Source organism: Typopeltis vanoorti, chromosome 20 (genome assembly GCF_054136105.1).
Source record: "Typopeltis vanoorti isolate ZY-2024b chromosome 20, IOZ_Tvanoo_1.0, whole genome shotgun sequence".
In the NCBI taxonomy this organism is placed as follows: Eukaryota; Metazoa; Arthropoda; class Arachnida; order Uropygi; family Thelyphonidae; genus Typopeltis; species Typopeltis vanoorti.
In genome coordinates, this window is record NC_143568.1 from 50,191,627 (window position 1) to 50,217,366 (window position 25,740).

The window sequence follows — 25,740 nt, forward strand, 5'->3', positions numbered from 1 at the left end:
AGAGCGCTAGCTCTAGTCCTATTATAGGAGATATCTCTACGGTGTTCATCCAAACGTAGAAGGATGGATTTGGCAGTCTGTCCATAATAAGGCTTTCCGCAATCACACAAAATCTTGTAGACTCCTGGAAACTGAGTAGGAAGATGTTTATGTTTGCAAAGTAATGAACGAAGTTTTGGAAGCGTAGTGTAGCACGTTTTGAAGTTAAATTTCCTGAGGATCTTTGCCAGTTTTGGTGAAAGAGAGCTGATGTAAGGCAAGGAGATGAAAGCCTACTCATACTGACAGATACCTTCATGCTTCCTCCCATCATTATCCTCCACAAAAATGTGGTATTATTTCCACTTTAGCCCACCGAGCCAAATCATTACTTACCGAAGAAACAGAAATTATAAATGAACTCAGTTTTCTTAAAAAAACGTTTATTAACAATGGCTTCTCTCCAAAGAAGATTGACAAATTTCTTTCCCCCAGGCACTCAACTACTGCTGAAGATCCCCCTCCCCCAAGAGCCTTCATCTCCTTGCCTTACATCAGCTCTCTTTCACCAAAACTGGCAAAGATCCTCAGGAAATTTAACTTCAAAACGTGCTACACTATGCTTCCAAAACTTCGTTCATTACTTTGCAAACATAAACAGAAACATCTTCCTACTCAGTTTCCAGGAGTCTACAAGATTTTGTGTGATTGCGGAAAGCCTTATTATGGACAGACTGCCAAATCCATCCTTCTACGTTTGGATGAACACCGTAGAGATATCTCCTATAATAGGACTAGAGCTAGCGCTCTCTCTAGCCACGTTCTCTTTTCTGCTAACTCAGACGAAGGCCGCCAGCACATTGTAAACTGGACTCAAACTGCTAATATCCATGTGTGCTACGATGAACTCGAAAGAAAGATTGTTGAATCAAGAGAAATTTCTCTAGATTCCTCTCATATCAACAACAGCCTGAGTTACAATCTCCCGGACGCCCACGTTGCTTCTGTTCAGTACTGGCGCACTCGCGACAGCGCGTAGTATTCATTTGTATGGAACTCATACTTGCATTTTTTCAAACATGCTACTGTTTTTCACTTGTTCTGTTAATACAATTTTAAGTCTCTGTAATTTTTTATATATTTCTTTGAGTATGATACCTGATGATGTTCTTGTAACGAAACTAGTAAACTATAGTGGTATCTTGTTAAATATATCTTGCCATCTTTTCTCTCGGTAATAGTCATTAAACTTATTTTATAATATTCCTACCGAGTAAAAATGAATTCTCCTAATATATATATATATATATATATATATATATATATATATATATATATACACACACACACACACACATATACACAGCTGTATATCTGTGTGTGCCTTTGATCATCATAGTAGTGCAATCATTCCATTCTACAACAAAGTACTATCTTGTTAGATAGTGGCACATATTCATGTGATGACATAATCTTGGGTACGTGCATTCATTGCTGGTTATTGTTTTTGAATTGACTCGGTGTAACACATTACTGACTTCTTCCAGAGAAAAGTTTTTTTTTACTGTGGGTGATGAAACAATATGAATGAGCAACGTACTAGTGTTGTTGATTATTGACAAAATCAACAACGTACTAGTGTTGTTGATTATTGACATTAATATAATTATACATGTTATGATAATTAAGAAATTAATTAAACCAGTAATGGGTAATTACTCCTGTTAAGCAAAGTAGACAGTGTATCCTTTATCCACTCTCTGGCAAAGAGACTGTGGGTTCAAATCCCAGTCTGGAATGGATGTTTGCAAAAGTGTAGGTGTAGATTATTTTCATTGTACAGTATAAGACTACCACCACCCTGCTTATTAGAAGTCTGAGATAGCTTGAAAAGGACCACGTTTGGCTCTTCTAGAGAGGACTGTTATCTAACCCTTAACCAGTCAATTCTGTTGTACTATATAGACACAGCCTTTTGGGAATGAGATTCACATAAAAACTGAGGTTAAACATTTTGACAGCAGTTATGTGATACAGGTGTAAGCTACATTTGGAAATTATCCTATATGAATGATGATTTGTCACACCTGAAATAAAACTCAGAGGAACGGAACCTAGTCAGCTGAGTAAAGGATTACAAAATTACTTTCCTCCTTTTCATTTTTAGTTCGCTAGTTTATTTGGGAAAAAGAGGAACAGTTCCTTATTTGCTATGTCCCTTTCTTAGCCTGTGATGAAATGGGAGGTGAATGGAGTTTGATCATAAATTAAAGATACGAAGAAAGTATATACTTGGTTTAATCCTTTATCCAAGTGTCAGCAAGTCCGCGCAGTTAGCCTAGTGGCTTTGCGCTTCGCAACCATATGCATGGCTAAGGAGTGTCCTAGGTTCGATTCCCGTCGGAGACGTGAGGAGCTGAAGGATCTTCTTCAGCCATAGCCAAGTTAGCCAGTCTTGGGCGCGGGCAGTAGGGTTTTTCCCATCAGTTTATCTGGTGTTTTTCATCCCGCAAGCAGGCAAACCGGCCCCGTGAACACACAGGGATACAGCCAAGAATACCTTGAGGCATAGGAGTGACCATTCTATCCTCGTATTTCGGTTACGGAATCCAAGCATGCTTGGAAGGTTGTGGGCCTTAAAGGCCTGTTAAAGCCATTGGGATAGAAGTGTCAGCAAACAAGTTTGTGCCTGAACTATTTTCAGGACTGGGACAACTTGTATAAAGAATCCAAGACTTCACATCACTTGCCTTTGTATCCCATAATGCAAAGCACATCTCCTTGTGTTCAATCCTTTATCCTGCTAGTTTTTATATTTTATAATTTTTATATTTTCAAGTTTGCACCTGAAAATAGTTCAGGTGCAAACTTGTTTACTTACACTTGGATAAAGGATTAAACCAATTTATTTAAATGAAGGGGATATTAAATCCCACATTATTTCAAAGCCGAATAAGAAACTCAAAGATCGGAATCAAAGAGTTTCATGCCGAATATAGTAAACTATAAAACTTTTGGCAGATTGTAGCGTAAGCTAAAGCACATAGTCCAACACTAGGGCAACTCGTTGCAAAGGTGGGTAAAGTTCTGATCACTATTCTTAGTATTACCCATAATGTAAAACATCTCTTAGGAGATGTATGATGTTATACATTATGGTGGAAGGTCACTACCCAGACCAGTTTCGACCCTAATTGATGTCTCCTCAGTGAGTAGGTAGACCAGGTAATACTGAGGTTATAGCAAAAAGAACTTATATACTTTGCTACACGAGCTCTTTGATTCTGATCTTTGAGTTTCTTATTCGACTTTGAAATAATGTGGGATTTAATATCCCCTTCATTTAAATAATGTTATTACTATTGGCTCTTTTATTTAAGTAATTTAAGTAAGAATTAAACCAAGTATATAATTTCTTGGTATCTTTAATTTATAGTATAAGCAAGTGGAAAAACTTCCAGCAACTTTCTCTAATCCGGAGTTTGATCATTTTCCTTAAGATATCCACTTTCACCTTCCCTTCCATATCTTTTTTTGCGATTCTTTTCTTGTACCCTGAAATTGAAGTACTGAATTATATCGTCAGAAGCAATACAGTGTACTATAGATTACCTCTACTTTTACTTTCCAAATTCTTCAAATTTATGTTTTTATGCTTTCCATGATTCAAATGCTATCAGCAAGGAGTGATAACCACCAAAACCAAAGTAAGCTATCTTATCTCTCTCTGTGCTATCTTTTAAAATGTTGTAATGCAGTGTTTAGTCCAGCTACTCCAAGAACATAGCATTGCTAATTAACATATTCAATATCCACTTTGGAGCTCATTTATATGAATAAACTACTTAAGTTATATACTATCTTCAACATTAAAGGCCACTATATATATATATATTATTTTTATTTTTTTCCCCAAAACAAAATCTACTTAAAGTTGAATTTTCACTGCCCTGTATACAGTTGCAAGAAATTACTATGATGCAGATATTTATTGAACAACATATTGGATATAAGCATTATTGAATTAGCACTGTAGTTACATTAGATAATCTGGAAATGCTGCACTAGAAACCAAAGCAGAACAGTGATCTCATAGGTGGTGATGAAATTCATCTACCACTTAATTACATTCACAGACATCCATGCCTGCAATAGAATCCAACCGATGACCTATTGGTAAACAGAAGTATGATCCATTCAGCCAACCAGGTGAATATCAGCCACTGTATTTAAAATTAAATTACTAGCTCTTGTGCTTTTACTTTGTTGTAATTAACTGTTGTTCTGAATATATAATCAAAAAATTGACTGTGTCAATGAAGATGGACATCTAGAAAAATTTGTAGAATAATTTTGTAAAAATTATATTATAATCAGATACTTTCACATTCTGATTATGTTGAATGATATCTCTACTTTTGATAATTGTGATTTTAGTTAATATCTAAGTTTCAGACAAAAATTTTGGATGTATAAGCATAAAATTATCTCTGATACACTGTTTCCATGCCAGTCCAGAGTATGGTATCAATCCCTATCACAGAAGATCATGAACCTATAGCACCTTAGTACCATGGATTGGTCAGGGTTGAGATGCTGGGAAATCTGCTCTGGAGGCTAAACCTTTTTTTTTTTTTTTTTTTTTTTAATGCATGTAAGGCCTTCATTAAGCAAGTAGGTGACACAAACCAGCTGATGAAAAGTGCCTACATGCCACAGTGGGATTTGAAACAATGGTTTATAAGTTGAAAGTAGAAAATTGATCAGTTCATTCACTGAATAGCATTTAAGTTAAAATCTTTCAGAATCTTCATGCTTTATATTTTATTTTTAGTATATATATTTATTATAATGTGTTCCATAATATTGTCATTTCAACTCGCTGTATTCATTTGTTATCCTACAGTTGATTTAAGAATTCATGTTTTAAATGCAGCTTAAGCAAATTGTTTGTGCAGGAAGTATCTCATAATGAAAGCAGCTGACTTAATTGAAAGTTGCACTAGGTATTCCATAATGCAAAGAACAGTAAAGATTTGGGTGCATCTGCATGAATCCGGACCTCTAGAGATTGTGTTGTCCGTTATGTGTGCTAATTTAACTTTTCGTTTGGTATCTGTCCACCAAACTCATATCCATCATTCCCATTTGTTCTGATTTGCATAACAGAGTTGCATGTGATATTCTTTCAAATGCCTTTACTATGTAAATTAAAATACCATAAATTTGGTTTCCTCTGTTCCATGTACATTTCTAGTGTTTTTTTTTTTTTTTTCATTGAGAATGTACTTTTTTGAAGGTCTGTAGGAACATATTACTATGTTTATCAAGGACAAATACCTACAAAAGTAGTAGTACTGTCATTTTCATAAATTAGGTAGTGAAATTATGAATCTTAGTATTATAACCATTTTATTTATTATGGGAAAGAAATATAACCATTTCCACCATACACAAATCTTTTAACCTATTCAGTTAAAAAAATAAATGACAAATTGTTTAACAACTAAATACTATTACCTACCTCAAACTTGTATTTGACATCCATTCATGTTAGGTGTTGTTTACTATTCTAGAAATTCTTCTTTGTATTTAGCAGGAATAAAAATAGTTATGAGAAATAATTTTTTTTTTAAGGGTGGCTTTGCTAAATGTTATGAGCTGACAGATGCCTCTAATAAAGAAGTTTATGCTGGAAAAGTAGTTTCAAAATCTCTTCTTTTGAAACAGCATCAAAAAGAAAAGGTAAGTCTTCTTTATAATATTATTCAGGACTGTTTATATTGAAGATTAATATTCAGAATTCTGTGAAAAGCTTAAATTCCTTGTAGTTAATAAGAAAACTTTATTGATAAGTATCTAAATTTTATAATTGATATATGTAGATGTATGCTTAATTTGGATTGTTAATATTATAGAAGAATTTGTTATACAAATTACAATTTAGAATTCATTCTTCACTCTGTTCATCAATAAATAATTTATTAACAGATGTCCCAGGAAATTGCTATCCACCGTAGCCTGAAACATAAACACATAGTAGGTTTTCACAGCTTCTTTGAAGATAATTACAATGTTTATATTATTCTGGAGCTTTGCAGAAGGCGGGTAAGTGAATAAATGGATGAATTATTTGCTATAATTGATAAGTGCATTGATGATGAATTTTCAGAGTTGTGTAGTTTATTATACATAAATGTTTTTTTTTAAGTGGAAAGATCTGACTGTGTGGTTAGACATTGTATCAGTGCCAGCTGGTGAAATTTTTAGTGGGGGTTCCTGCCTATACAAAATAAAAAATTGATTCTTTTTTTCCTAATCAATAACCAATTTATCAATAAATAAATCTGTAGATTTATATATTAATAAATTGGTTGGTTACTGATTAGGAAAAAAGAATCATTTTTTTATTTTGTATAGGCAGCACCCCCACTTAAAATTTCACTGGCCGCCACTGCATTGTATGGTCCTGTGGATAGTAATCTGAGACATGTTGCTACTGCACTATTGACTAGTATTGTCTTCTATTTAGCATATGTCATCATCATCATCAAATTCCTGCCATGTACCCTCAAGGGGTGTACAGGATATGACAGTACTACATGAAAAAATTACATCATTACTAACTTCCTATCTACAATTTTCCTCCAAATCAGTCTGTTACTTGTCAAGACTCCAACATTATCAGATCTTATATTTCTATCGTCTAAGGCACTTTGTACCGTATCAATCCACCTATATCTTGGTCTGCCTCTGGGTCGTTTTCCTGCCAACCTGGCAGAGAACACTTGTTTTGCTAATCTTTCCTCACACATTCTATTTAAGTGACCATACCATCTGAGATTAGCTCTGCTAACGCATTCCTGGATGCTGACAATGTCAAGTTCTTTCCTAATATCCTCATTTTTAATATGATATTGCCATTGATGCCATCTGTTCACTCCTCTAATCTTTCTCAGGACTCTCATATCTGCGGTCTCTAGTCTTTGGTCAAGTGTTTTACTTCTGACCCAGCTCTCAGATCCATAAGTTAAAATTGGTTTGAACACAGTCTTGTATACAGCTAATTTAGTATTCCGACTAATTTCTTTCTTATTCCATATGAATTTATTCAATTGACTTCCCACGATACCAGCTTTGCTGATTCTGTTGTCTATTTCTATATTTAGTTTACCATCTTCAGTAAAAATCGTGCCTAAGTAGCTGAAATGTTTTACTTGTTCCACAGGTTCTCCATTCACAATACAGTTGACATTTTCAATGATTCTGCCTATTTTCATTGTCTTTGTCTTTTTATTGCTGACCTTCATACCATATCTATTACAACAGCTATTCAATTTAGTCAGAGAATCTTGCAGACTTGTAGCGGATTTATTTAGAAGTATAACATCATCCGCATAAAGCAAAGAGCTGACATTAACATCTCCAATTTTGATATCAGGTTTAATACCACATTCCTTCATAATGTGATCCATATAGATAATGAATAACAGAGGGGATAATGTACATCCTTGTCTCACACCAGATTTAACATTAAACCATCTTCCTGTACTTCAATTCTAACTGCTGACTCACAACTCAAATAAAGACTAAGTATTGCTTGATATAATGCCCCATTGACACCATATAACTGCAGCATGTTGAATAGCTTCTCTCTTGGCACCTTGTCATATGCCTTTTCCAAATCGACAAAACTTAAATACAGATCTTTGTTATATTCCCATGCTTTCTCGACTATTTGTCGTAAAGTGAAGATCTGATCCTGACAGCCTCTATTTGGCCTGAATCCAGCTTGTTCTTCACCAAGCTTTTCTTCCACAATTCTTCTCAACCGTTTCTCAAGTATACTTGCATAGATCTTGCCAGGAACACTCAGTAGGGAAATACCTCTGTAATTCTCACATTCAGTTTTATTTCCCTTTTTATATATGGGTACTATGAGAGCTCTACTCCAATCATCGGGAATTCGTCCCTCTGTCCAGGCTTTCTGAACTATGCAGTGCAGCCACTGTAAGACTCTTATACCACCATACTTCAGCATTTCTGGTCGAATATCATCTACTCCTGCTGCCTTTCCACATTTCAAGCGTTTGATGGCTTTTTCTACTTCCAGTATGGATATGTATTCCTGACTGCATGCCTGGTCAGTGTTTTTTATCACTGTGCTGTCATCACTGCTTGTTTCATTTAGCAGTTTTTCAAAGTAATTACTTCATACTTCAAGGATATCTTTTTCTCCTGTTTTCATTTCACCTTTATCATCTCTAATTCCTTTTACAGCACTCTTTCCTCCATTCCTAAGCTTCTTCAACAACCTCCAGAATATTTTGCCACCTTCTTGATATTTATTTTCTATATTCTTGCCAAAGTCCTCCCATGACTTTTGTTTAGCTAGTTTTACACACTGTTTAGCTTTCTTACATTTGTCTCTGTATTCTGTAAGAGTAAAAGCTGACTTATTTGCCAGGAGCTTTTGATATGCTTTCTTCTTTTCCTTCACTGCCTCTTTAACTTCCTGTGTCCACCAGGGAGTTCTGATTTTTTTATCCTTGCACACAACCTCACCACATGCCTCTCTGGCAGAATCAATCAATGTTTCCTTCAGAGTTTGCCACTGAATCTCCAAGGTTTGATTCCTGTTCTCAAACTCTTTCATTTTCTTCTCAATAATATTTCTGTATTTTAGTCTACAGTTCACATCTGAGAGCTGCTCAACTTTTATTCGCTTTAAAACTTTCTTACATGTTATTCTTTTCGATATGAAATTCAATTTTATCCTGCTCAAGACTAAATAGTGATCACTTCCAATTTCAAATCCTCTGTACACTCTGGTGTCCTGCACCAGGGAGAAAACATCACTATCAACAATAACATAGTCAATGAGACTTTTCTTATTCCTTGCCTCTTCTCTCCATGTGAATTTGTGCACATTTTTATGTTGGAACATGGTGTTAGTAATAACCAGTCCATGTCCTGAGCAGAAATCCCACAGATATTTGCCATTATTATTAGCTTTGCTCTTTTCTCCAAATTTTCCCAAAATATTTTTGTATGTCTCACAATCATTTCCTACTCTACTATTTAGATCCCCAACAAGGACCAACTTTTCCTTTTTCATTGTGTCAGTTGCTTTTTCTAAAGCCTCAAAAAATTCCTCCACTTCTACCTTAGTAGAACCTTCTGTGGGACCATAGGCACAAATAAGTCTCATTGTCCAGTTCCCCATTCTCATATTTGCCCACATTACTCTACTTGAGACTGACTGCCATTCAAGAAGATTAGCCTCGTATTTTGTGTTGAATACTATGGCTACTCCTTCTTTTCCTTGATTGTCATTGCCTGAAAATAACGTTTTGTATTTATTGCTCAGAAAGATCTCACCAGTTTTGGTCTTTTTTGTTTCAGTCACCTCTATTATGTCGATCTGGTACTTATCTAATTCCTCAGCTAGCTCCATTTCTTTGCCATTCAGGCTTCTTACGTTGATAGTACCGATCTTTAACTCTGATGATGTTGAGTTGGGGTTTGTTTTCAGATTTGTTCCAGTAGCTGATTTTTCGCTGTTCGCCCTGGTTCCCTGGCGAAAACAACGGGGGCCTTGTTTAACCGGGCGACACCCCAGCCGGCATGAAATTTTGTCATGTTGTACCATCATTTTTTATTTTGGTTTAACCAATAAGAATACAATTTGGTCGGCTAAATCCCAAATTGCCAGCCCATCCTCGTTCGTTCAGTATCAAAGTAGATACCCAACAGGGTGCACCACGAGAAGGTGAGGATTGGACATTAGGTCAGAAGCCCTGGTTGGTTCTCCGCATTCCTTTAAAGGCTATGTGGAGGTCTCCTCTCAGTTATACAGCTTTGACCCTTAAGCACCCCTTTAGCATATGTGGCTTTTTTAAAAAACAAATAATAATAATTTGTGACATCCAGTTAGAAAATTCAATGTACTTATAATCTAGAGGAAATCTGCTCCCCTACCATATAATAGTTCATAATTTTTCATGTTTAAAGTTTATTTTTCACTTGGTTAGAGTGTAATAAAATTAGTTTAATCCTTTATCCAAGTGTGAGCAAACAAAGTTTGCGCCTGAAAGTATCTTTCGGACTGGGTTAAGGTGGTACAACACTAGGGCAACTCGTTGCAAAGGTGGAGCAAGCTACCAACTCTCCTATCTCAGTATCTCCTATAATGCAAAACACATATCCTTGCGGATATGTCTAATGTTATGCATTAAGGGAAGGGCCACTACCCAGACTAGTTTCGACCTTTATTGCGGTCTCTTCAGTGGGAGCCACCTTAACCCAGTCCTGAAGATACTTTCAGGCGCAAACTTTGTTTGCTCACACTTGGATAAAGGATTAAACTAATTTTATTATACTCTAACCAAGTGAAAAATAAACTTTCAACATCCTTCTCTAAATCCAGAGTAAATTAAAAAGGGTGGCACACCAATTGGCAATTCCTATAGGTGGAGATGACCTGCTAATGCTTCTGCCTGATATCTCCACTTGGGCCTGGCTCCCACTGAAGAGACCTCAATAAAGGTCGAAACTAGTCTGGGTAGTGGCCCTTCCCTTAATGCATAACATTAGACATATCCGCAAGGAGATGTGTTTTGCATTATAGGAGATACTGAGATAGGAGTGTTGGTAGCTTGCTCCACCTTTGCAACGAGTTGCCCTGGTGTTGTACCACCTTAACCCAGTCCGGAAGATACTTTCAGGCGCAAACTTTGTTTGCTCACACTTGGATAAAGGATTAAACTAATTTTATCATAATTTTTCAACTCATTAAATAACATTTTTCCTTTGGTTGGAAATACCCAAGCTCAAATCCTATCTAGGACACAAAAATCTGTTTATTAGGACCTCTTAATCAAAGGATTTTGCATGGGGGATAAGTTTATTTTCTCCCATTAACTCTGGATTTCTGATAGACAGAATTAATTGAAGCTTGGCCATTGTTGGATCCTACTTCCTGTCAATCCTTACTTTGGATCCGACATTTAGTTATTACGATGTTCTTAACCTAAAAAATAGTTGCTAGTTGATTTCTAATACAAATATAGAGAAAATTTATATTTATAGACTGCGCCACTCTATATCTGGATTAGTCCAAGAATTGAAGATAAATCAACCCTCAACTATTACTCCTTAAAATATATACTGGCGGAGTATATTTAACTTACTTAATTCACCCGCTTTGGTTCAAATATTTTATGAATGGTGCAGTAAAAGAGATTCAGGCAAAATACAACTTTTGATTAACAAAAACAAACATTTAATTTTAGAATCATAAATTTTACACTTAAATTCAAATCACTAATTAAATTATTATAAACACTTCAGCCTTTCTGATAATACTGTCATACAAACTCAGACAATTGTAAATCTGTTATCTCTAATACAGTCTTCTCACAGTTCTTTAAGTTCCAAATTCGATAAAAATTGCAGTAACACTTCCTCACAAACAAACACTTTTAAATTTACACTTCAGCTAATTTTCACCAATAGTTACTGGTTACTGTTAGTATAGGGAAATTCTAGGATGAAACTGACACACTTCTCTGTATAGGAATATTAATGGTTGGAATAATCTTACCGATAATCTTCTATCTTCATTAACTTACACACAAACACTTTTTACAACTGTAAACACTTAAACAGTATACGGCACTCATTAAATAAATCTTCTAAGCAATAACTGAATCAATCATCGGTCACTATACACAAAAAAAACGTTCTTGCATGAGATACTACTGATCACTCATGAAATAAGGCAACACACAATAATTCTTAACTTGAGGCTTTATATGCACAGTTGTTCACTCTTCCGGCATTTAATTAATTCTTTAGACACTACAATTCCAAACACAGCTATCGGTAAACTTCAATTTTACAGGTCGGCCCTGAAATTAAATCTCAACTCGAGTATTGCTAGTCTATTTAGTAGTCACTCAGCTGTCTTCCGTAGCTATAATTGTTATTATACAACTTATTAGCTAACCGCCTCTCGACTAGTAGACTTTATTTAGCTGCTTGAGTAACTTGCCAACTCGCTATTATCGCACTGTGATTGCCGAATGCCCCGATTCCAACCTAAATGCCAATCTCTCTGATAAATCTCTAATGCTCTCTCTTTTTCAGTGTTCCTCGCTTTTTATATCCGTTCTTCCCGCCTAAATTGTTCACGTGATTTCTTTCTAAAACTCTTTTCAATAAACCTTCTCACGTGGTGTTCCAAAAACGTGCTCACTATCTAACATACGTTTCCATGACAACAAAACAAAATATAATAAAATTGAGCTATTGCATAACGTTAAACTTCTACAAACAGGAATAAATAGAGAATATTTACATTTCAAATAATGCGCAGTTAAATTATCAAATACAAGTTCTTATAATATTAACATAGTAATAATTAAAATAGCTTAATAATATTTAATACAGTCTTATCACTATTAATACATATATCTTTGATTAAATAATTAGATATTAGACAAAATTAAAGTAGTTATATGAATATTAAATTGTAAAATAAGTTGTTTACATTAAATAATATTTACAAGTCTAGACTTTGTGATGGAAATCATGTTGGATTCTGAACCAAATAATAATTACTCTAATCTTTATATAATCAGTTTATTTTTAGGATAAAGTTTATTTTCTCCCAGTAACTCTAGATTTCTGATAGACAGGATTAATTGAAGCTTGGCCATGACAAACCATTTGAGTCTAACGTATAAGGAGATGATTATTATTATAATTTTAAAAGAACTATTTTTTAATTCATATGCAAAATAATCATGTTGATCATTCATTTTCACTTATTTGGAAACTATTTTTGATTCATGAGCAATAGTTGATTAAGGATTAAGTTACCCAGGTTCAGATCCAGTTTTGAACCAAGGATTGGTATAACTAGTCGCACACTGAGACTCAAATGTAAAATGAACTTCAACATTTATTTCAAGATGAGAAATTAGGACTTGGCTAATAGGAAATTCGGAACTTTTTTGGAAATAGCTAAGTGGGGAAAAATGGAGTTAGTCTCCATTTTTCACCACTGCCGAGGTTGAAGGTATTTCCACTGTATGATGTGGTTAGAAAACATGAATGCTCGTCTAATTTATTTTTATATACTTTTGCATGTTTTGCAGCCATTTTTGCCAAGTTGTAGGATTAAAAACTAGTTAATTTCTAGAGCAAAAGTAATTCTACTAAATAAATCATGTACATCTTTTTTTGTGTTGAATATTATCTGGTTATATTTGTACAGTCAGTCCTCATCTTACAATGGGTTCCATTCTGATGATCGTGTCATAAGTTGAAAATTGCTGTATGAACAATAAGGATATGCGACAATGTGTAGGACAAACCATTTGTCTTGTTATATTTTAAACTAATTTTACTTTTTATTTATAGTTAAATAATTAATGTACAAATTGTAGCATAAAATTACTGTATGCAGTACTGTAATAAATTATGAAGCAGTAGTGTACAGTGCTTCTGTGCACTTACCAATAAAATAGTCAGCTGGAAGCACATGAAGCAAGAGTGATTCTTTAGACTGTAGCTTTATTAATTGGTGATGCATCAGGGAAGACTAGGTAAGTCTCAATTTGAAGAATTGAGGAATGGATCAAGCATTCTGAGAAAGGTTCACTTTGAAAAATCTAGACTAAACTTCGGAGGTGGGAAGGGGTGAGAGTAGAAGTAAGCTTCTTAAAATATGTGTACATCTTGTCCAGCATAGTTTGCACAATTTGCTTTTATTTTCTGTATAAATTTCTTTGTAGTAAGCAACCACAGCTTGCACTATTCTATTTTGCCAAATCTCTCCACATTAGGATTCATTTCCTCAAACAACCAAATTGCTTTATTAACAGAAGAAAATGCCTTTGCCAGTTTTTTCACTATGGACTTCTTTTGGGACTCAGCTTGTGCTTTTTTCTCTCTTCTGTAGCTTTATGTGTTTCTAGATCTGTCAGGACTTCATTTGAGAGCTTATCTTCCTCTACTGCCAACTGTTCTACATCTTCATTTTCGACCCCCAAACCACCATTATCATCAAATTCTGTGATATATAAACAGATATTTTTAGCTTCTTCTTCTAAGCACCATTCATACACTGTCACCTCACTACGTGCTGCACTACATTTTTTGTACAAGGCAAGATATTATATTTCTTCCAAACATCCGAGGATTTTTTACCCTCAAGTAGCAGCAGAAGCTTGATCAAAAGTATTTCTTAAATAATATGCCTTAGTGGTAACAATAACACATATGATCCATAGGATGTAGAAGTGAGGTGATATTTGGTGAATGTGTTAATTGAATGACTGTCATAAGTCAGTCACCTGTTCTAAGTCAGGGTAAGTTGTATAAACATTCACTTTTAATGTTAAATTAAACTTCACTATAGCTGACAAAATCAGAACAACCCACATTGCATCTGGAAAAAGATTTCGTACTTTTCATTTAATTTTAAGGAAGTTTTTTTTCACTTGGCTATGCTACTAATTATATATTGGATTTTATCCTTTATCCAAGTGTAAGCAAAACAAAGTTTGCACCTGAAGTACTTTCAGGACTGGAGCAACTCATAAAAGTGGTATAGGTTCCTCATCACTTGCCTTAGTATCATCTATAATGCAAAGCACATCTCCTTGCAGACATGTATAATGCTATGCATTAAGGGAAGGGCTACTAGACACTACCCACTGATGAAACCTCAATAAAGGTTGAAACCGGTCTGGGTAGTGGTCTTTCCCGTATTGCATAGCATTATATATGTCCACAAGGAGATGTGCTTTGCATTATGGGAGATAGTAAGACAAGTGATGAGAACGTACACCACCTTTACCACGAGTTGCCCCAGTCCTGAAAGTACTTCAGGTGCAAACTTTGTTTTGCTTACACTTGGATAAAGGATAAAACCAATATATAATTAGTTCATTTAATTTTCTTCAAATATACAGTCAGTTATTAACTTAAGATACGACCTAGGACCACTTGTACTTACAGCGGCCTTCCAATTAACATGTTCACTGAATACCACCTCATCCACAAATCATGGAATTGGGTTTTGCTGCTCCCAGATAGCAGTTATTTAAGAAATACTTTTTCCTCAGGCTATTGCTTCTGCTGAGACTTGGAAGGAACATAATTTTTTGCATTGTACAGTACAAAGAATGTAGATGCAGCAGAGTGTATGAATGGTATTCAGAAGAAGCTGCTGAAAATATGTGATACATTCTCAGGATTTGACAAAGACAAAATTTTACAATAGAGTTGTAACAAGAATGCTCCTAGCTGCCTGAAGATTTGGAGGTTGAAGATGAAGGGCAGTTGATGGAAGCTGTGGAAGAGTAGCTCTTGAGTGAAGAGCTATTCTTTGTTCAAGAAATTGATGAAAATGAATATTCATTAATTCAAGAGCTTCAGAAAGTTGCAGAAGACAGTATAACAAGCTAAGTCTCAAAAGGTTTACAGCAAAAAATTTGTGGGGATATTTTCCTTTGTTAAGGTAGTTCAGTTTGAAGAAATGCACCCTAACATTGGAAAGATTAGCAAAGTATTCAGAATAATGCAAGCTGTAATTGCTTGCTACAGAGAAATTTATACAGAAAAGAAAGGAAACCTGCAGGGACTAAGATAGATATAATGTTCATATTTTAAAAAAGCCCATTCTTGCTGTCACCTCATTCCCTGATGATGAACTTAGACCTTCCACAAGTTATATATCCTGGGAACCATCCTCAGGATGTGTTGTTGTAATTCCTGAATTTGTAGAAATTGTTGTTGATGACCTGGCCTTCCTGGTGAATCATCCAATTATAAAAGCAGCAGTTTTGAAGAATTGCTCCTGCTGGAGCAAGGTTAATTCTTCCAGCAGGTAGAATTTCATGTTTCCAACTGATTATGTCACTAAGCACACACAAGCACTATACACTCCTGCTTCATTATTATAATAAACAACTGTATACAGTAATTTCATGTTATAATTGTGCTCTGTATTATTTCATTATAAATAAAGAGTAAGTCGGTTAATAAAACAACCTATTCATTTTAGCATTCAGAACATGGGGATGTGCTTGAAGGCTCTGTTCAAATGTTTATTTCCCATGTCTCAAGCACATCCCCGTGTTCTCTCCCCCCTCCCCCCCCGTTTACATACAACCTTTCAGCAAGAACTTGGATTTAGAAGGCATCTTTAAACCAAAAACAAGGTATGTACAAAATTTTTCCTCATTTTTTATTCTGCCATAATTGCCTTCTATACTCGCCCATAATGCCCTAAAATATATATATACCCCTTTTTTGAGTTATGTTAGCCAATGTATTAAATATAAGGGACACTCCTAAACAAAAACAGGCTAAAATAGCCGTTAATTATATTAATAGTGTTTAAGAGGAGTAGCATGGGAATTTCCCAGAAACTATACTTAATTTCTTAGACACTCTTCAATATGAAATTCCATTTTATCCTGCTCAAAACTAAATATGTATCACTTCCTATTTCAAATTCTCTGTATACTCTTCTGTCCTGAACCAGTGGGAAAATGTTGCTATCAACTATAACATACCGAATGTGACTATTCTTATTTCTTGTATCTTCTCTTCACGTGAATTTATGCAACATTTTTATGTTGGAATATGGTGTTAGTAATAAGTAATCCATGGCCTGAACAGAAATCCAGTGGGCATTTACATTATTATTAGCATTGTGCTTTTCTCAAATTTTATTTTCCCAAAACATTTCTATATGTCTGGTAATCATTTCCTACTCTGCTGTTTCGATCTCCAACAAGGACCAACTTTTCCTTTTTCATTGACCCAGATGCCTCTCTAAAGCCTCAAAAAAAAGTCTCCATTTCTTCCTTGGTAGAACCATCTTGCAGGACAATAAGCACAAATAAGTCTCATTGTTCAGTTTGCCATTCTGATATTTGCCCACATCACCCTACTTGATATTGCCTGCCATTCAAGAAGATTATCCTCCTATTTTGTGTTGAATACTATAGCTATTCCATCTTTTCCCTGATTGTTATTGTTTAAATATAACAGGCCTCCTTAAGGCCTCATTTTAGTTGATATAAACAACGGGTGCCTTTCCAGTCAATTCAATGTAGAGTAGAATTGACTGGAATGATTAGAAAGGACAGATTTACCATAGTGGTTAAATTTAATGTCCTGTTTATGTTCCTTTTTTTCTGATAGGAATTGTGTGTCCTGTTTTCCCCTATACAGGGCAAATTACAGGTGCAATGACTACAGTATACTCCAGGGTGGGCCAGCAGGGGAAGTGGATCCTTGGATGAGTTGAGTTTATTATATTATTTTATTTTATTATTTTTTATTATTTAACACCTCCAGGGAGTACAATGACTCATCAAGGGAGGGTACGAACTCTACATCTCCACCAATTGCAACTACCTTCATCTACACCAACACCATCTACCGCCGCCTACCACTACTACTATTATTTTCACAATCATCCATGCGCATGGCGGGATTCGAGCCCACAGCCTTTTGGCTGGAGGGTGGATAAGCTAACCACTCTGCCAACCATGCAGAGTGGTTAGTGTATCCATTATTTCTTTAATTTTGCAGGAGGTTTAAAAGTGGCTTTAAAGTTGTATTCTTGTAGTATTCTGTTTATTTTATCTGATATCCCTTTAATGTTTGGAATGGTTACAGTTTTATTGTAGTCTAATTTATTTTATTTTTAAGTGAGGTCTTGTGAAGAATTTTGTTGATAGTATTTTGACTGTAGCCATTTTTTAAGAAAGGTATTGCTGATAACTTTTAATTCATCTTTAAGTGCCTGTTCATTGAAGCAACACAGTAAAAAAAAAACAGAGCTTTGAAGATTTGCTTCAATGAACTAGTACTTAAAGATGAATTAAAAGTTATTAGCAATACCTTCCTGAAAAATGGCTACAGCAAAACTATTATCAACAAAATTCTTCACAAGACTCCACTTTAAAATAAACTAAATTACAATAAAATTGTAGTTATTCCATACATTAAAAGGATATCAGACAAAATTAACAGAATACTACAAAACTACAACCTTAAAGCCACGTTTTAAACCTCCTGCATTAAAGAACTTATTCAACTCATCCAAGGGTCCACTTCCTCTCCTGGCCCAGCCTGGAGTATACCATATTCATTGCACCTGTAATTTGCCCTATATAGTGGAAACAGGACACACAATTCCTGTCAGAAAAAAGGAACATAAACAGCACATTAAATTTTACTAAGGTAAAGCTGGCCATTCTGATCATGCCCTGAATACTTGACATAGAACTGACTGAAAAAGCATGTTGTTTACATCACACCAAAACGTGGTATGAACGTAAATTTAAGGAGGCATGTGAAATTCTTATCAGCCACTCTAATCTTAACAATAATGATGGTCTAAAAATCCCAAGAATATGGAAAGCACATATTCTACCTGCATAACCTTTCTCCCTGAGAGTTAATTATAAATAGGACTATAGGTAATCCAGAATCTTAAATCAAATATAACAATTCTCATATTAAATTAGGACATCATTTTACTGTAACAAAACTATCTATATGAAAGAATGTTTCTCTGATGTTGTCATAAACAGAATATAACTTTGATGTAGTTATTTTATTTTTTTCACTAGAGGTCAGGCCAGTAGATAAGCGTTAATCAAATCATTTTCTTTAGCATACTATGCTATGTGAAATGTAATATAGCTTGTCTCTCTCTCTGTGTGTGTGTGTGTGTGTGTGTGTGTGTGTGTGTGTGTACTTCAGATGATGACCTTAATATGAAAGTCAAAATGTCAGGAAATTAAAATAATTATTTCTAACACAGTTGTAGTCTCTATAATTTGTGTGAAATGTCTAAGAGTATCTCTTTTCAGTGTATGTCCTCTTGTTCTTTCTCTTCTAAAACACCACCATGATAGTTAACTTAAATATAGTATCATGTTTAAAAAAAAAAAAAAAAAAAAACATTACTCAAACAATCCCAAAAGAATTTTAAACTTGAAACCATGTGCTCCCTTCCCCCCCCCCCCAAAAAAACACTTTTCCATATTTTCTTCAACATTTGCAGCATAAATATCAATTTAAATCATGCATATCCTTCTATTGACATCTAAACCTGACATATTTTTAACCAAACCCCGAATTGCCACCATAACAACTACAGTTGACTTTTGTCCAAATTACACTGTATGGTTCCTTCTACCAGACGAGCGACATATTTACTTCTGTGTGGTCTGATATTGCTTGCCATAAGATTCAAAATTTCGAATATCCTCTTTTTGACCTCTTTGGGCATAAGGTTTCCTTGTTCATTATGTATCATTCATTTACTATCTCTGTTGCTCACCTAATTCTGAAACCACTCTGACCTCTTTGATTTCTTATCCTTGAAGCTTGATTTTCTTTCAGTCCAACATCCTTGGGGACTTCCATGTCTAACAACTCCATCTGGTTTCCTTTCTTGAATTCTACTTGTCAAGCTGAAAAAAAACAATGAATTTGATATAGACAATAACAGAAAGTAATTTATTCATTGTTTTATTCATATACTTTTTTTATATATATAGTGCGGAATTGCTGCTCTAGAAATCACAGCTATGTTTGTGAAACATTTGAAGCTGTGGAAAGATAGTTGCGTTGGTTCAGAGAGACTTATGCTACTGTCTCATAAATTGTATGGCTTTCTGAATTGAATTTTTGATTATTGATATTTCAATTGTATTCTCAAACTCTGATGGCTGTGACATATTGAATTCATTTATACAGGACTTTACTGAAGCACTATTTGCTTCAAATAGTGCTTCAGTAAAAAGCAGAGGCATGTGTGAAATTATCAAGTTATTTATAATATGTTGACATAATTTTGTCTTGATGTGCTTTAGGTATATAATTTCATTTTGTTGGATTTTTCCACTACAAATGGCCTGATTAAAATCAAAATGGTGAGAGAAGAAATTTTAATAGAGATCCTAAATATTGAAATTTCATTCGGTTCAATCTAGTCAGAATTATCAATTGGTAGCATTTCAATTTTTTTTTGTGGGCAGGAATTGCAAAATAAATATACCCAAGTGTGGACAAAATGGGAATCTAAACTAGGAACCTGTGACTAATACAGTAAATTTTAATTGTAATTTTAAACTAAGAATACAAATACCACATGTGAGAGAGAAAATAACTAATGCACTGCTGTCTTATCTGGTGCGGCTCTAATCAAGCATGCAAATAGCATGCTTGATTAAAGCTAGTAATAGTCTTTGAAATAACTATTGAAAATGTTCAGGCATTTTTCCATGAACATAGTGGATAAAAATAAGAACTAATTCATGATAACAAGCATTTTGCTGTTTCCTCTGCTTGATTAGGTAGAAACTCCAGTTTCTTTCATGTGAAAGTATTTTCAAGAACACTGCATTAGTTGGTCTACTAGATTTGTTCATAATTTTCACCAGTGACCAGAAGGAAAAAAAATAGGTCAATCTGTATATCTTTAAGTTCCTTTGCAGTAGACAGATATTATATAAGATCAGCAAATGTAATGAAACATGGATTCATAAATACATCTGGGAAATCAAACAAGGTTTACAGAGAAAGAGCCTGGTATCAGCTTGAAGATGAGATAAATTCACTCCGTTATCAAGTCCATGCAGATTTTATTTGACATTAAAACAATTGTACATCAAGAAATAAGAGTCGAACTGAATGAGTTCAGTAATGGCTATAGGAAGACATGCTTAAAAATGTGCTGAGAAATGGTTACAATGGAGACCTTGATCTATCATGACAACATATCTATTAAGACCATGTCTGTGCAACGATTTTTTGCTAAAAGTAACTTTAGTAAAATTTCACATCCTCCACTCTCTAGATAAGTTTTCCGACATTCCTTTTCCAAAAGTTAATATTCAAAGGGAAGCTATTTTTTAATGTTACCAGAATCTAGAAGAAAGAGTGGATTTACTTTCATTGGAATGTCACAAAATAAAATGTTTCCAGAAGTGAAAAAATACTGAACCTGTTGCAGTGTAGAGACGGATGGGTAGCCATTTTAAAGAGGATGAGATAGAATAGCTAGCATAAGTAGTATTAAAATGCAGTTTGCATCTTTATTTTGATCCATAGTTTTTTGATTCATTAGATATATTTAGGTCAGCAAGCAATAAATATAGTATATTTTTATGCAGAAACCAATAAAATGATAATTTGATCTTCCTTGGCATGTAGGAAGCTCTAGTTGGATGCATTCTTGCAATTATGCTTTGTAAAACTCTGCTTCATAAAGAAGTAGACAGTATGTGAGGCTAAACTTGGTTTCCCATCTTTATATGGTGTTAGCTTGTTGTTCCCACTATGTAATATTCTTATGTGAGTTTTAAAATAAATTTATGATCTAACTTACAAATTTGATTCTAATCCCCAGCTGTTTTAGAGTTAGATTGCAATTCCACCTCCACTTCCTTGCTTTGGAGGCCTTGATCTCCAAAGCAAGGTAGCTGTATGCATTATTTTAATGTTCTATTGGTTCTCAATCTTTTGTTTCCTATCCACAGGATATAAGAGAATTTGAATGGGTATCATTTATCAACTGATCTACAATGCTAATGCATTGTAGATTATACTTTATGTAGTAGGAATAATGGCTACCAACAGTTTGCTTTCTTTGATTCTATGTTTTTGTAATATGTTAATTGTCTTTTCATTAAATTCCAAAGGATTACATAAATAGTTATGAATTCATTAATTTTTTTTTTTTTTACATGGAACTTATATAACATGGATAACATGTAATGTTCTTTCCTAAATGAAGTTTAATGTAAATTGAATTAGCTCTTAAATTTACATTTTTCATATTTCTTTTTCAAGTCATTAATGGAAATGCATAAGAGGAGAAAAGCATTAACAGAGCCAGAAACTCGCTATTTCCTGCGTCAGATAGTTCTTGCTTGCAAATACTTGCATGATGAGAAAGTTATCCACAGAGATCTCAAATTAGGTAATCTCTTTCTTAACGATGATCTAGAAGTCAAAGTTGGAGATTTTGGTTTGGCTACACGAGTTGATCATAAAGGAGAAAGAAAGAAGTAAGTAATTAATTGGAATAATATATACATACTTGGGTGGATTTTTGAAAATGTCTTGTTAATGCATCAGTGCTAAGCAGTTTTCTTGGTCATTGAATGAGGAATATACAACCTGCCTCCAGCAACAGCCAGTAACATTCATTTGGATATGGCCAGCATCCTAATCCATTCCAAGTTTCCCAAAAAACAATATCCCACAAAAGGAAATCATTGCTTTAATCATTGTTATAACTAAAGCAGACAAAGGTAATGCAGCTGTGATGATGAATTTAGCTGAATATAAAAGCAAAATGCACATACTTTTACAAGGCCAGTCTACATACCAAATTATAGATCGTGATCCCACTAATTTTGCGAACTTTATTCAAAAGAATAAATTTGCGAACTTTATTCAAAAGAATAAAGTTTGCAAATTATTGAAAAAAAAGTCACTTTCTGGCCAAAAGAAACAGTTCACAAATTCAATCCTTTTCATGTTAAAACACTCAGAATATATGGAGCACTTAAAATTCACAAACAAGGTACATCCCTTGGATAGTATAAATAGTCCCACATACAAACTTGCTGAACATTTAGCTAAATTACTAGCCAATCTCACAACTAATTTGCCCTCCTTTGTTAAAAATTCTGTTCACCAAAAAGTATTTTAGACAGCCATATCTTAAAAAGTTCAGATATAATGAGTTTTGATATCACTATTTACAAATGTACCGTTAACTGAAACCCTTGACTTACTAGTCACATCCCCCCCCCGATATATTTGAACTATTTAAATTTACAGCACATGCAGGTTTTTTTTTTTTTACATGGAAAGGGAAGATATACAAACAACTAGATGGGACAGCAATGGGCTTCCCCCTTTAACCAATTTCTATATAGGACACTTATTCATAGCTAGCTGTGAATACAGTAACTCTGAAACCAGTGGTTTGGCTATGATGTTGATGATGTGCTTGCTATTTGGCTACATGGTCCAGACACATTGGATACATTTTTTGAGCATTTAAATAATCAGCACCCTAAAATCCACTTCACATTGGAACAGGAAGCTAATGACTGTCTGCCCTTCCTGGGTACACTAATCACATGGCTTTCAGATAGAAAATCCATGCATACAGGGAGATATTTGCATGAACAGTCACACCATTGCCCAGCTCAACAGTATGGTATCCTAAAAACACTAACTCACAGAGCTAGAACTATTTGTTCCAATGACAGCGCTCTTACTGCTGAACTCACTCACTTATGCCATACCTTCTTAGCCAGTAGCTATAATCTCCATAGGATAGAAAAAATACTAAATTCTTCCCAGAAATCCCCTCCCCCCATTACCTACCACACAAGACCGCAGCAAAACTGTTATCATTCCATACATTAAAGGCACATCTGAAAAGATATCTGGAATGCTCAATAAAATCAGCTATGCATCGTATTTAAACCTCATGTTAAATTGGCAACTCTCATCTATTCACCTAAGGACAAACTCTCTTCTTCATCGCATCCATTTCACCTTGTTTTTGTGACTGGGCTTACTATGAACAGACAGGAAGAACTGTTGACATCTGCCTTGGTGAACATAAAAAAAAATACATCCGGCACTATCGGTATGGCAAGTCGGATTGGGACCATGCCTTGGATACCACTTTGCACAGGATCAATTGGAAGAAAACAAAAGTGCTACACAGAAGTCATAAGTCAGAGAGATTGTTTTTGGAATCAATAAAAGCTTTAAAACATACTCCAAACCTCAACAAGTATGACTGTGTATAAATTTACCAAATATCTGGGAGACAGTCATTTTAAGATCTAATTAATATTTATTTCCTCTCTTTTTCCAACATAGATGGTGTCTAATTAGGACTTCAGTTCCTTGTGTTATCCTTTACAGTTTTTTAAACTAGTCCCACTGTTATACCTTCCAAGTTGTTACATACTGTGGCAAACTGTTTTTGTGCTCTGAAGATGCTAGATGTAATACTAGTGAAATATCAGCAAATAAGTTAATAAATATTATTTTCGTATCAGTCTGTGTTGTCATCAATATCGTGAAAATAAATAATATGGTCATTCTAGAATTCACTGATTGTCCATTATTTTTAGCAATCAGTGAATTCTTTTAGAAGAGCTGTATTTGAATTCATGTTTTAATTGAGTTTTAAGTGATGCTACTTAATGTTGGAGTGCTTAAGTTCAGATCCTTTGCATAGCATAGGCTAGATTACTTTGCTTCTGGAGCTGAGGGAAGAGAACTTGAAATTTGAGTGTTAACTATTAATTTATGTTATTGCTCTCCTTTCACCAGGAGACAAAAATCCATATACGATAAGAGCAACCATGAACTACACAAATTAGTCAGTTCTTTATTTCTTGCTAACTTCAGTTTAACCCCACCACTGAGTGTTTGTGGTTAGTGTTATGAACAGAAAACTGGAACAGGTTGGATGAAAATTACTTCGAGACCAACTTGGTCTAGAAAGGAAAGAGGTCATATTAAAAGTTCTGGAGATAAATGACCATTTTAATGAGTAAATAACATTTTCTTATTTCTCACTGTTACTATTGAAGTTGTTTATCAAATACCCTGTTCTTGTTTTTGCTGCTTTGAACAGAACAGCCATTCTACTGAGATTAGTATCCAAGAACATCAAGATTATATAAGATTTCTGGAATCAGTAGGTTCAGTCCTTGCTTCTCTTGTCATTAATACTAGACACAGAATTTACTGGAACCAATCCAAGTTGCTGCACTACAGTACGTTCAAATTTGATTGTCCATTTCTTGAATCGTATGAAGCTCTGCCACCATCCTAATCTTAATTGAACAGATTGTATGCCTATCTCTAAGTTTTAGAAAGTGATTGCTGTTAATTGTTTATAATTTTTTTCTTAATTATACAACTATACTTACTTCTCTGGAAATCTAATAGCATTTCCTAATTGTACAGTTGCAACTGAGATACTTGATAGTATATGCATGCTGTATGACTTGTTTTTGTGTTCATAATTTAAATCTTGTAGCCAGCCTTCTCCCTGGATGAAGCTCATGACAATTTGAGTGAAATATGTAACAGTAAGTAATTCTAATTAGTTTTCTTTTACATGTGTAAAGCCATTATTTAAAATATTATACTAAGTAGTATGTTATCCATCTCCAATCTCTCATGTGGTAATTATCAAATGCCTCTGCAAAGTCCAAGAATCACTGTATGAGTCTTCCTTATGAAATGCAAATAGACTGAAGAAAGCTCATCCGTTCATAAGCATGCTTGATCATCAAAGAATTTGTTTTTCATGTTGAGGCCCATACATGAAAGGTTGGTTGGTCAACCCATAGTATGTTAGTATCGTGTATGTCCAACCCAATCCTTTATTTCCTAACCATCCTTTCCAACACCTTAATTACAAATGCAGATTTACAAACTTGTCTATAATTGTAAAGTTATGTGCTAGAACCATACTTGTATAGCACTATTTCCTGTTTTCTCTTCATGTGAACTCCTGCCACTGTAAAACTCATTAAACAACATCAAGGGCACATCTAATTCACACATTACTTAAAAACATATGTTATGCTCACAGTCTTATCTAGCACAATCAACACTTCATACATTGCTCATTCTTTTGCTTCTAGTTCTTATAATTTACAA

General features: G+C 34.5%; 1 protein-coding gene across 2 annotated transcripts in view; it reads left to right on the forward strand.

Annotated features, from left to right (window-relative positions):
- polo (Serine/threonine-protein kinase polo) overlaps positions 1-25,740 on the forward strand; it is a 237,114-nt gene that overhangs the window by 14,948 nt on the left and 196,426 nt on the right. For both annotated transcript variants that reach the window (XM_090410779.1, XM_090410780.1), the window contains exons 2-4: positions 5,617-5,724; positions 5,971-6,087; positions 21,877-22,094. In XM_090410779.1, coding sequence (XP_090266905.1) covers positions 5,617-5,724; positions 5,971-6,087; positions 21,877-22,094 — 443 coding nt within the window. The remainder of the gene's footprint in view (positions 1-5,616; positions 5,725-5,970; positions 6,088-21,876; positions 22,095-25,740) is intronic.